Raw genomic sequence first — 12,157 nt, forward strand, 5'->3', positions numbered from 1 at the left:
GTAAATATGGCAAGCAACCAGCTTGGCTTAACACTGAAATCCTTGCTGATCTTAAACACAAAAAAAAAAGCTTACAAGAAGTGGAAGACTGGGCAAATGACCGGAGAGGAGTCTAATGATATTGCTCAGGCATGCAGGAGTGAAATCAGGAAAGCCAAATCTCACTTGGAGTTGCAGCTACCAAGAGATGTTAAGAGTAACAAGAAGAGTTTCTTCAGGTATGTTAGCAACAAGAAGAAAGTCAAGGAAAGTGTGGGCCCCTCACTGAATGAGGGAGGCAACCTAGTGACGGAGGATGTGGAAGAAGCTAATGTTCTCAATGACTTTTTTGCCTCCGTCTTCACAAACAAGGTCAGTTTCCAGACTGCTGCACTGGGCAGCACAGCATGGGGAGGAGGTGACCAGCCCTCTGTGGAGAGAGAAGTGGTTCCGGGCTATTTAGAAAAACTGGACGAGCACAAGTCCATGGGGCCGGATGTGCTGCATCCGAGGGTGCTAATGGAGTTGGCGGATGTGATTGCAGAGCCATTGCCCATTATCTTTGAAAACTCATGGCGATCAGGGGAGGTCCCGGATGACTGGAAAAAGGCTACTATAGTGCCCATCTTTAAAAAAGGGAAGGAGGAGGATCAAGGGAACTACAGGCCAGTCAGCCTCACCTCAGTCCCAGGAAAGATCATGGAGCAGGTCCTCAAGGAACCAATTCTGAAGCACTTAGAGGAGAGGAAAGTGATCAGGAACAGTCAGCATGGATTCACCAAGGGCAAGTCATGCCTGACTAACCTAATTGCCTTCTATGAGGAGATAACTGGGTCTGTGGATGAGGAGAAAGCAGTGGACGTGTTATTCCTTGACTTTAGCAAAGCTTTTGATACGGTCTCCCACAGTATTCTTGCCAGTAAGTTAAAGAAGTCTGGGCTGGATGAATGGACTATAAACTGGACAGAAAGCTGGCTAGATCGTCGGGCTCAACAGGTAGTGATCATTGGCGCTGTGTCTAGTTGGCAGCTGGTTTCGAGTGGAGTGCCCCAAGGGTCGGTCCTGGGGCCGGTTTTGTTCAATATCTTCATTAATGATCTGGAGGATGGCGTGGACTGCACCCTCAGCAAGTTTGCAGATGACATTAAACTGAGAGGAGCGGCAGATACGCTAGAGGGTAGGGATAGGATACAAAGGGATCTAGAGAAATTAGAGGATTGGGCCAAAAGAAACCTGATGAGGTTCAACAAGGACAAGTGCAGAGTCCTGCACTTAGGACGGAAGAATCCCATTCACTGTTTCATGCTGGGGACTGACTGGATAAGCAGCAGTTCTGCAGAAAAGGACCTGGGGGTTACAGTGGACGAGAAGCTGGATATGAGTCCACAGTGTGTCCTTTTTGCCAAGAAGGCTAACAGCGTTTGGGGCTGTATAAGTAGGGGCATTGCCAGCAGATCGAGGGACGTGATCATTCCCCTCTATTCGGCATTGGTGAGGTCTCATCTGGAGAACTGTGTCCAGTTTTGGGCCCTACACTACAAGAAGGATGTGGAAAAATTGGAAAGAGTCCAGCGGAGGGCAACAAAAATGATTCGGGGGCTGGAGCACATGACTGATGAGGAGAGGCTGAGGGAACTGGGATTGTTTAGTCTGCGGAAGAGAATAATCAGGAGGGATTTGATAGCTGCTTTCAACTACCTGAAAGGGGGTTCCAAAAAGGATGGATCTAGACTGTTCTCAGAGGTGGCAGATGACAGAACAAGGAGCAATGGTCTCAAGTTGCAGTGGGGGAGGTTTTGGCTGGATATTAGGAAAAACTTTTTCACTGGAAGGGTGGTGAAGCACTGGGATGGGTTCCCTGGGGAGGTGGTGGGATCTCCTTCCTTAGAGGTTTTTAAGGTCAGGCTTGACAAAGCCCTGGCTGGGATGATTTAGTTGGGAATTGGTCCTGCTTTGAGCAGGGGGTCGGACTAGATGACCTCCTGAGGTCCCTTCCAACCCTGATATTCTATGATTCCCTGGTTTTGCTGAGAGAGTTGGATGTGCCTGAAATTGAGGAGAAGGCTGGCGAACCTGTGAGGTTGGCCACCAAGAACAACTGGCCTCCTGCGAGGAAACAAACCAGCATACACTGTAACCCAGGATACTCTGTTCCCCTCCTGCCACAGGGCCAAATCCTGCCTTGACTTCCAGCCCCTGATTCCAACAAGTATGCCGGGTATGCGATGGTCAGCACAGAATTTGGGCTATCACCCCAGGCTAGATTCTCTGTCTTGTATTTTTACTAGGCAGCTATTCCGGTGCACCTGTGTGATAAAAGCAGGGAAGCCGAGCCGACTGTGAGCGACACTGGGACATGTGCACACCCTTGGCTCTGTGTCTCTGGGAAGTGTCCGTGTTTTACTTGGGTTGGGCGGTGGGTTAAAGGCAGAAAGCTGCCCCCCGCCTCACTCCTGAGGCAGCTGGTGATATTCCAGGAGGACACCCCATGAAGAGACTTTACTGAGTGTAGAAATGGTCCAAGGAAAATCAAAATTAAAACCCTTTTTCCATGTCGTTTCTTCCCTGGATTCAAATATGTGATATTGAAAATCGTGAGGCTGTTCTAGGGAGATCAGGCATCCAAGGAGATGGCAGAAGAGCTCACGCGCTTTGGGACTCGTCTGTCTAGGTGCTGTCATTTCCAACGGGTTTCTTGCGTCTCCATTGCTAGCCAGGAATCGAGGCTCTAGAAATCCGGCTTCATCCTGTTGCCCATCCCCTGTCCTGCTGGGCTGTCCCAGTAAGAGTTATTGCCATGAGTCGGGAAGGGAGCACGGATCTCACAGCTCCGGGGCAGCCTGGCGGATGTGTTGGTCTCCAAGCTCTAGTCCCTGTTCTCATGGCTGCTCTGCCTGAAACCCGTGTTCCTCTCATGTTCCTTCTGCTTTGCGTCGCTGGCTGGCGCGAAGCAGAGCCCACGGGTGACACCGGCACAGATCAGGACACGGGGTGGCAGCCAATTGGCCAAAGTTCTGGCTTAGGCTGGCAGTGGGACTGTGAGTGAAGGAGAAGGGAGGCAGTAAGGTGCTCTGCTGGGGGTGCCTGTGAGATGGACGGGGCGCTGGATTTATCTAACGGCTTTGTGAGTGACGGAGGAGGGTGAACGCGGCATGGGCTACATTCGCTGCTGCTGACCTGGGAGGGGTTGGAGAACCAGCGAGAAATGACACAAAGGGGTCTTTGAGATGCAAGTGTGGGGAAGGCCCAGCAGAGTGTGAGAGTCCCGTGGGGCACGGTCTCTGCAGGCGGGTGGGAAGTCAGCATCCCGGGCCCTGAGGAGCCAGACTGCTCTGGAGGGATGACACGGGGAGAAGTGGCTCCCGAGGACATGGCAGGAGCCGGGGAAATGCCCCAGGGAGTTCACCACTAACAGAGCTCGGGTGTTTCCGGTTTGTCTCCTTGCTCTCTTGCTGAATTCCCGCGTGGCCTGTCTGGCGCCCCAGGAGCTCGGCCATGGCTGCGTGCTGAGCATTCGAGGAGGGGGAGGGACTGTCGCACTGGGTCAGGCCAGGGGCCCTGTGGTGTGGGGTCTGACTGTGGCCAGTTGTTCCAAAGGAAGGGGTAGCGATGGGATCACCAGTCCTGGGGGGTGCTGGGATTTGAAGAGGGAGATCGCGTGGTGCCGGGAAGGGGGGCAGAGGAAGGAAGGAGCTAGAGAGGGCTGAGCACAGCACAGTTGTGGGCATGGGCAGGGAGAGACACTGGGGAGCACACAGCCCTGGGTTACTGGGACCCCAATGCGTGGGGAGTTCAAATCCTCACACTGCAAACATGCCCCTCGTCCTCACTGCCTGGCCTGAACCCGTGGAGGAGCCGTGTCTCTGGTTAAAGGCAGATGCTGCCTGGAATTGGGTTCTGGATCATTCCTGCCACACCCTGGGTGACCCGGGAGGCCCAGAGCGTGACTCGTCTTTCCCTTGGGCAGGCTCTGGTGGCCTCGACGTGGAAAGCCCAGCTCAGATGGAGCGAGGGGACAGGCTGCGTGTGGGCGATCGCAGGGAGAGGAGAGAGAGGGGAACGCCTGACGCCTATGGCACAGGTGAGTGTGCGTTGAGCCCCCCGGACTGCTCAGCAGGAAACCGTCCGCTCTCGCTTTACCGACTCCACACCATGGAGAGCCCACCCTGTCCCGCACGGCCCATCCCTGCCCCGCAGCACTCACATGGTGCATCTTCTTCCCAGCTGGAACGTTTCTAACTTCAGCTTCCAGCCCCTGTGCGTTGTTCTGCCGTGGCGTGAATGGCTCCCTGAGGACAGAGGCTTCGGGAGCTCGGCGGCGTCACCTCTGAACCTGCTCTTGGTTGAAAAGTATCTGCCAGTGCCGGGGCCCCGGGAACCAGACTGTGACTCTCTGTCCTTGCAGGTTCTGCTGACCTCAGACCCCAGGTGTTTATTAAAATGGAGCAGGAAGAGGAGCTGTGCATGAGGGGGCCCCCAGAGCAGAGAGAGAGAGGAATTCTCCATGCCCCTGGCACAGGTGAGTGCTGCGATTTTCCACCTGGGGTTGACCAGGCAAAGGGAGGCCAGGAAGAGCCAGGATCTTGGGGAAACCCATATAAACTGCTACAGTCGGGCTGCCTACGTCCTGCCAGCTGTTTCTGACCGTGGAAGGGCCCCAGACCGCGCGAGCTGCACCAGAAGTTGATCAAAGCCGGGTGTGCTTGGAGCTGCAGGGTTGCTACCAGCACCGGAGCCTTTGCCACAGACGGGAGCTGGGATTGACTGGGATCTAGACGAGTTGAGCAGATGTAGGGGCTCGTCGAGCAGCAGCGCAGTCCCTGGGCTCGTGTGCAGCCGGGACCCTGCTTCCCAGAGCAAGGCGTGACCCCTCCTCGAGGAGTGCAGTCGTGGGACGTGGGCCCATCCCCAGGGAGTGGGTCTGAGCCCCTGGCACGGGGATGCCTCGTGCAGCTGGTCTGGCTCTCCTGACCCAAAGGGCCCCAGTGCTCTCTCTGGAGAAATAAGCGTTATTAGTCTGCCCTGGGCTGGGAAAGGACTGGCACAAAATATTCCCCATGCAAGAACCTCAAAGTCCCAGTCCAGGTTCCCCAGCCGGGGGCTGTGCAGCCCAGAGTCTCCCAGGGTTAGTCCAGCCCAGGACTGCCCCAGCTTGTCCCACGGACCGAAGGGGACCCAGGACGTGATTCCTTCTCCCCTTCTATCTCTTCCCCCTCCCAGGCGCAGGCTGGCCTGACGTGAAGCATGAGATTGTGGTGAAAGTGGAGCCAGATGACGAGTCATATGTGGGGTATCCCCAAGGCCTAGGGGACCGAGACCTCCCCGGCTACCCCAGCACTGGTGAGTGATGCCAACCCCCCCAGGTCCAGCCCGGTTAAACAACCCCCCGGAAAAGGAGGCGCAGACACTTCCCAGCCAGGCAAGGCCAGGCCCTGCCCTGCAGCGCTCCCAGTCTAGGTCCGGGAAGAGCCGAGGCGGCTGGCTGGGGGCGTGGGGGGAAGGGCTGGGGGTGGGGAGGGGCTCAGGTGGTTAGGAGTTCGGCAATGTCTGCAGAGAAGGCTTAGAACCACAAGCACGTCCTGCCCTCGCGGTGCGGGTGACCCAGCTCTGCCCGGGAGCACAGCGAGCCCCGTCCCATTGGCCCTGCCCTGCCCCAGGATATGCAGGGCAGCCCCCACTGAGCCAGCTGGGCAATGGGGTTGGCCTGCCCCTCTGCCCAGTGCTGGGGGCGGCTCTAACTGGAGCCAGTCCAGCTCCTTGCTCGGCAGCAATGGGGCAGCCCGAGTAGGTGCCACCAGACGTCTCTGCCCTCGCGCTGGGAGGACGCAGAGGAGTCTCCGTGCGTCCCCATGGCATGAGTGCGCGGGCCGGGTATCTCTGCCCTCGCGCTGGGAGGACGCAGAGGAGTCTCCGTGCGTCCCCACGGCACAAGTGCGTGGGCCGGGCGTCTCTGCCCTCACACTAGGAGGACGCAGAAGAGTCTCCGTGCGTCCCCATGGCACGAGTGTGCTGGCCGGGCCTCAGGACTGGGGCTGGTTCCCCCAGGGCAGCAGCAAATCTACGAGTTCTGCAAGGACGTTGGGGGGCAGCAGGTCCCTCGTCGCCATGCAACTGGCTGAATCCCTGCCAGGAAGTGACACGATGAACAGGGGTTGCGTTTCCCCCAGTGCCCTGCACATCCCCGAGTGTAACTGGGACAGGCCGCGTGGCCGGGGGGTTAGAGGGTCTGGGGTTTGGCTGGGGAGAGGTCCCGGGTGCTTCAGCTCCCTGACGGTAACCGGGGATAAGACCTCCCTGGCATGCCCGAGGGGTGAACGTGCTGCGGGGAAGAGCTCCCTAGGAACGAACACCGCTGACCACGGGAGAGCAGCTCAGCGGGAATCGAACGCTGCCCTGGAGCCAGTCTCTCCCTCGCAGCCGTGCCGTGGGCGCAGGGACCGTGCAATGTGCTTGGCTTTCCACAGGTATCAAAGCAGAGATCGTGGTCAAAACGGAGCCCGAGGACGACGCCTACGGCGAGTGTGCCCAGCATTACGGTGAAGGAGACGGTCCCAACGACCCCTTCTGTGAGTGGTGCTGGGATCCACCGGGACGGTCATCGGGGGCAGGTGTGAGGAGAAGAACTCAGGGACCCGCCTGTAGATTTCTCAAGGTGGCCCCCCTGCTGTAGCCAGCTCCTGGCACACCCAGCTCCAGTGTCTGGCCTCCTGGTTCGCCTACAGGAGTCACCAGAAGCTGGGGCACCCTGCGGCCTGGGGGGCGTGGGGGGATTTGGGGCAGACTGTAGTAAGTGGGAGGAGGACAGGATGGGGCCCTGGCGGTATATTCACAGGCAGGGACAGGAGCTCTGAGGTCTCTTGCTGCATCTTTCACACACAGACAGACACACTCCAGCCAGTGTTCCCAGGGGCAGTCAAAAGCCAATTTAAAGCTATTTCGCAGGTTCTTCCTCCCCAGCCCAAGTGACCGCAGGAAACAGCGGGTCAGGGTTTTTCTTCCCTGTGAACAGGTGACGCAAACCCAGAGATTATCGTGAAAGTGGAGCCAGACGATGAGTCGGCCATTGGCTATCCTCAGGACCTGAGCGAAGGCAGAATTCCTGGCTACCCCAGCCCAGGTGAGCCGTGCGGATCCCCAGAGCAGCTCCGGGGACAGGAAGAGCTGGAAACTCAGGGGGGCCCTGTACGAAATTGGCGAGCCAGGCTCGCTGTGTTATGCCGGCTCCTGGCACATGGATCCTGCATAGCCACTGGCTGCAGTGGAGCCCAGAACTGCAAATCTCCCTGCCCTCGTGAGCGAGAGACCGCCCCACTCCAGGGGGGCCGGAGGCTAAGCCCCGGTTACCTGGGGGCGCTCGCGTTAAGAGATTGCCCACTGCAGTGCTGTCAGGAGGCCTGAACTGCCCCTTCAAGGCAGGAGGCAAGTCTCCCCCTGGCCGTCTGCAGCTGGGAGGGACGCACCCGGGCCCGGGTCTGGTTTGTGCCTGCTGAGTGCTATCTGACTCATCACAAGAGAGACCTTGTGAAAATTACCCGAGGGCCTCTGGCTGTGTGCACCTCTTCGGCCGCAATGCTGACCCAACGGGGTGGGGGGAGCCGGCCCTGGCTGTGTGCACCTCTTCGGCTGCGACGCTGCCCCAGCGGGGTTGGGGGAGCCGGCCCTGGCTGTGTGCACCTCTTCAGCTGCGACGCTGACCCAGCGGGGTGGGGGGAGCCGGCCCTGGCTGTTTGCACCCCCCGAGTGACATAAATGTCTCCGGCATAAGCGCTAGTTTGCATAGTGCCATGGTGGGTGGAGATGCTCTCCTGCTATCACCACTCGGTGAGCTGGTTTTATGATGTTGACAGGGGAGCTCTCCCCCGTGGGTGCTGCGTGGCCCTGCAAGCTCTCTCATCGCTGTAACACGGCCCTGCGAGCTCCCCCCCCGGGGACGTCATGCGGCCTCACGAGCTCCCCCCGTGGGCGTCACACGGCCCCGCGAGCTCTCTCGTTGCTGTAACACGGCCCCACGAGCTCCCCCCGTGGGCGTCACACGGCCCCGCGAGCTCTCTCGTTGCTGTAACACGGCCCCACGATCTCCCCCCGTGGGCGTCACACGGCCCCGCGAGCTCTCTCGTTGCTGTAACGCGGCCCTGCGAGCTCCCCCCGTGGGTGTCACGTGGCCCCGTGAGCTCCCCCCTCACCCCGGTCGCTGTTGCGCAGCCCCGCAAGCAAGTTCACAGTTGTATCGGTGCGGTGCCGCTGTAAGCGGGTAAGTGCAGACATGGCCTAAGACTAATAAGAAAATTGCCTGTTGCCACTTCTGTCCCATGGTAGCAAAGAATCCTGTGGCACCTTATAGACTAAAGCTCATGCTCCAAAATGTCTGTTAGTCTCTAAGGTGCCACAGACTAACACGGCTGCCCCTCTGATACTTGTCCCATGGTGATGTTTTCATGGCCGTGGGAAGTGACAACATGTGGCTGTGACCCAACCCAGCATGGGCCAAAGGTTGATTTTCCAAGGTACAAATGGGAACGAGGTGCCCACCTGCCATTGACAGTCAGTGCCGCTCACTGGAAGTTCCCGCTAGTGGGAATGCTGCCTGGCACCCATGGGACCTTCCACTGATAAGCAGTGCCTGGGAGCAGCTGCTTTCTCTGTCAGCGAGCTCAGAGGGTGCAGGGCATTAGAGCCTGCGTCTCGGTACAAACGGGGGTGCCACCGAGCGTCTCGGCTCCTGGCACTTAGCTGCCTTCTGCGATGAACACTGGAAATTCCCCTGTCCCCGGCACACGGAATAACCTCTGGCCTCTCTCTTTTCCCCAGCAGGCGATGGGAGCAGGGGTGCCAGCGAGCGGGAGCACCCTGGAGAGGAGCCGGAGGATGTGAAACCGAACAGGGCTTTGCTGATGAGAGGCTTAGAGGCTGCTTCCTCGGGCTTGCTCAGGACAGAACCCAGCATTAATCACTGGAAAGTGCAACACAGCCCGGGAAAGATCACGGCGCTCCAGAGAAATGTGGTGGCTCCGGAGGGGCCGCAGACAAACCCTGAGCCCAAGGGAAAGGTGCCAACGGCCCCGACAAGCAACCCCAGCCAGAAATCCCTTTCGGCCTCTGGCCGTGGGGGGGCCGTGGCCACCAGCACCGAGCCGATGAAGCGCCCGCGAGCCCACGCTGCCGAGCGGCCGTTCACGTGCACCGAATGCGGGAAGAGCTTCCAGCACCGGGGAAACCTCATCACGCACCTGCGGGTGCACACGGGCGAGAAGCCCTTCACCTGCACCGAGTGTGGCAAGAGCTTCAGCCAGAAGGGCGACCTGATGCGGCACCAGCGCATCCACACGGGCGAGAAGCCGTTCGAATGCAACGTGTGCGGAAAGAGCTTCTGCTCCAAGCAGACCTTCATCCTGCACCAGCGCATCCACACCGGGGAGAAGCCCTTCTCCTGCACCGAGTGCGGCAAGTGCTTCAACCGCAAGGCCAACTTCATCACCCACCAGAAGATCCACCGCGGGGAGCGCCCCTTTGTCTGCGCCGAGTGTGGCAAGGGCTTCTGTGCCAAGAAGACCTTCATCCTGCACCAGAAGATCCACATCGGGGACCGGCCCTTCGGCTGCTCCGAGTGCGGCAAGAGCTTCAGCCGCAATGGGGATCTGACCCGGCACCAGCGCATCCACACCGGGGAGCGGCCCTTTGCCTGCGCCGACTGCGGCAAGTGCTTCAGCCACAACGGGGAGCTGATCAAGCACCAGCGCATCCACACGGGGGAGAAGCCCTTCTCCTGCACCGAGTGTGGCAAGAGCTTCAACCGCAAGGGCACCCTCATCACCCACCAGCGCATCCACACCGGGGAGCGCCCCTTCGTGTGTGCCGAGTGCGGCAAGACCTTCAACCTGAAGACCACGCTGATGAAGCACAAGCGGATCCACACGGGGGAGCGGCCCTTCACCTGCGTGGAGTGCGGCAAGAGCTTCAAATACAAGGGCAACCTGCGGACGCACCACCTCACCCACACGGTGGAGCGGGTCTACCCCTGCACCGAGTGCGGGAAGATCTTTAGCCACAAGAAGGAGCTGACGATGCACCAGGCCGTCCACACGGAGGAGAGACTCTTGTCCTGCTACGGAGACGGGGAGTCGTTCAACCCCTTCCTCCAGATGCACCCGCTCCTACTGTCGGTGCCCCAAGCCAAGTGCCTCTGGAAGCCTTAACGCAATGTACATAAGGAGGGAGTTACAGAAATGCTACGTCCCCTGAGCAGGAACAGAGGAGGAACAATACTGTAATTTAGGATTTGGACATGCCGTGGTGCTGTACAGCGTGCTGATGAAATAACAGGCTCCCTGTCCCAAGGAGCTCCCAGCCTGAAGGCCTGCGCTGACGAACCAGCTGTGCATCCCTAAGGAAAACACAACTGCACATTCCCTACACAACGCAGCTTGAATTCAAATGCAAAGGCTCGAGTCTTGCCCTGAAGGATGCCAAAGCTGTTGTACTAATTCCATTTGCTGGGTTGGAAATAACCCCCAGAGGTGCTAGAGAGAACGTCTGACACGAGGGCCGGGAGATTTCTGGGAAGGGACCTGTGATTTATGGAGCAGCGCTTGGAGGGCGTTGGAAATGACACAGCCTGGGTTAACCAATGTGGGATCTTCATCTTACTACGGAAAGGAGCGATCGGTGCTGGCAGGACTCTCCTGTCGGTTCCTGTGGGGCGCAAACACGGAGCGTTGTGCTTATTGTGATACTTCTGACGAAGGCCAGTGGTTTCTCAGGTGGGGGATGCTGTGCTGTGTGTTGTTGTTTAAGTCAGGTCCTGTGGGTACTTGGGAGGTGGGCGAGACTTTGCTACTGCTCTGTAGTTATGGCTTGTGCCAGCAGCTTCTCTGTGGAACTGCTGGACAGACATGACGGACAGGGCCAGTGACAGTCTGGGAAATGAAAGAAAATCTCAACTGAGTGTGGACTTGAGAACTCCAGGTGCAGAGCCCTGGAGCCATAATTACTGTAGTGCTGTTAACTCTCTGTACTGACTATTTACCCACCAGGAGTGTGCACTGGGCTTCACAACGGAGTATGGCCTGATCTCTGACCTGAGAGGTGACCATCTCACGGAGACTGCCTAGAGATCTTACAGAGAATCAGAGAGCCGTAGGGTGGGAGGGACCTCAGGAGGTTGCCCCGTCCAGTCCCCTGCACTCACGGCAGGGCTAAGTATTATCTAGACCGGGGGTTGGCACCTTTCAGAAGTGGCGTGCTGAGTCTTCCTTTATTCACTCTAAGGTTTTGCGTGCCAGTCATACATTGCAACGTTTTTAGAAAGTCTCTTTCTATAAGTCTATAATATATAACTAAACTATTGTTGTATGTAAAGTAAATAAGGGTTTTAAAATGTTTAAGAAGCTTCATTTAAAATTAAATTAAAATGCAGAGCCCCCCGGACCAGTGGCCAGGATCTGGGCAGTGTGAGTGCCACTGAAAACCAGCTCACGTGCCGCCTTCGGCACGTGTGCCATAGGTTGCCTACCCCTGATCTAGACTGTCCCGGACAGATGTTTGTCCAGCTGGCTCTTAAAACCCTCCAGCGATGGAGAATAGTTACAGCTGGAAAAGACCTATTGGTCATTTTGCCCATTCCTAGCCAGTGCAGGGTCGGTCTCTACTCTGTATTTTCTAGGAATACATCCAGCCTAGCATTAACCGTCTCCAGTGATGGGCCTTCCCTCGCTCCCTTGTGAGCTCTGTGCACGTCCAATAGACACTAACTACTTCTCATCTTGTACAAAAGGGAGTTGGGTTTAGTTGCTAGTTTGTAGTTAGGAAAAGGGTCATTTTAAAGTTAAATTTGTCGTTCTCCGTGTGGCTATCCTAGAATCCTCGTCGTTAGATTTGGAAAAGAACTAATAAGTCTTCTAGTACTTCTCCCCGCCAGTGCATGCCTGTTCCCTCCAGTGCTCTGTCTGTGTCCCAAACTCTGGGTGTCACCGCTCTGGGGAGATGGTCCCACAGCCTGAAACATCTCTTGGGTAGGAAGTTTTTCCTGACATTCAGCTTTAATCCTTGATTTTGTCCAGTTATCCCCACCTTGAACTGCTGTAAAACTCTCTCTCCTGTGGACCCCTCCATGTTTCCCCCGGATTGTTATGGGGTCATGTCAGGTCACTGCTCAGCGAAGCTGGATGTACCTGTCGAAGTG

At 57.4% G+C, this 12,157-nt stretch overlaps 1 protein-coding gene across 1 annotated transcript in view; it reads left to right on the forward strand.

Annotated features, from left to right (window-relative positions):
- The window catches only part of LOC115642905 (zinc finger protein 585A-like), a 39,563-nt gene extending 28,375 nt beyond the window's left edge, over window positions 1-11,188 (forward strand). Inside the window, exons 9-14 of the mRNA XM_030546555.1 lie at window positions 3,623-4,060; window positions 4,385-4,498; window positions 5,200-5,319; window positions 6,444-6,545; window positions 6,989-7,096; window positions 8,788-11,188. Of these exons, the coding sequence (XP_030402415.1) occupies window positions 3,623-4,060; window positions 4,385-4,498; window positions 5,200-5,319; window positions 6,444-6,545; window positions 6,989-7,096; window positions 8,788-10,172 (2,267 nt within the window). The 3' untranslated portion in view covers window positions 10,173-11,188. The remainder of the gene's footprint in view (window positions 1-3,622; window positions 4,061-4,384; window positions 4,499-5,199; window positions 5,320-6,443; window positions 6,546-6,988; window positions 7,097-8,787) is intronic.
- The last annotated feature ends 969 nt before the right edge of the window (window positions 11,189-12,157 follow it).

The sequence above is a fragment of the Gopherus evgoodei genome, unplaced genomic scaffold (assembly GCF_007399415.2).
Source record: "Gopherus evgoodei ecotype Sinaloan lineage unplaced genomic scaffold, rGopEvg1_v1.p scaffold_47_arrow_ctg1, whole genome shotgun sequence".
Taxonomy (NCBI): Eukaryota; Metazoa; Chordata; order Testudines; family Testudinidae; genus Gopherus; species Gopherus evgoodei.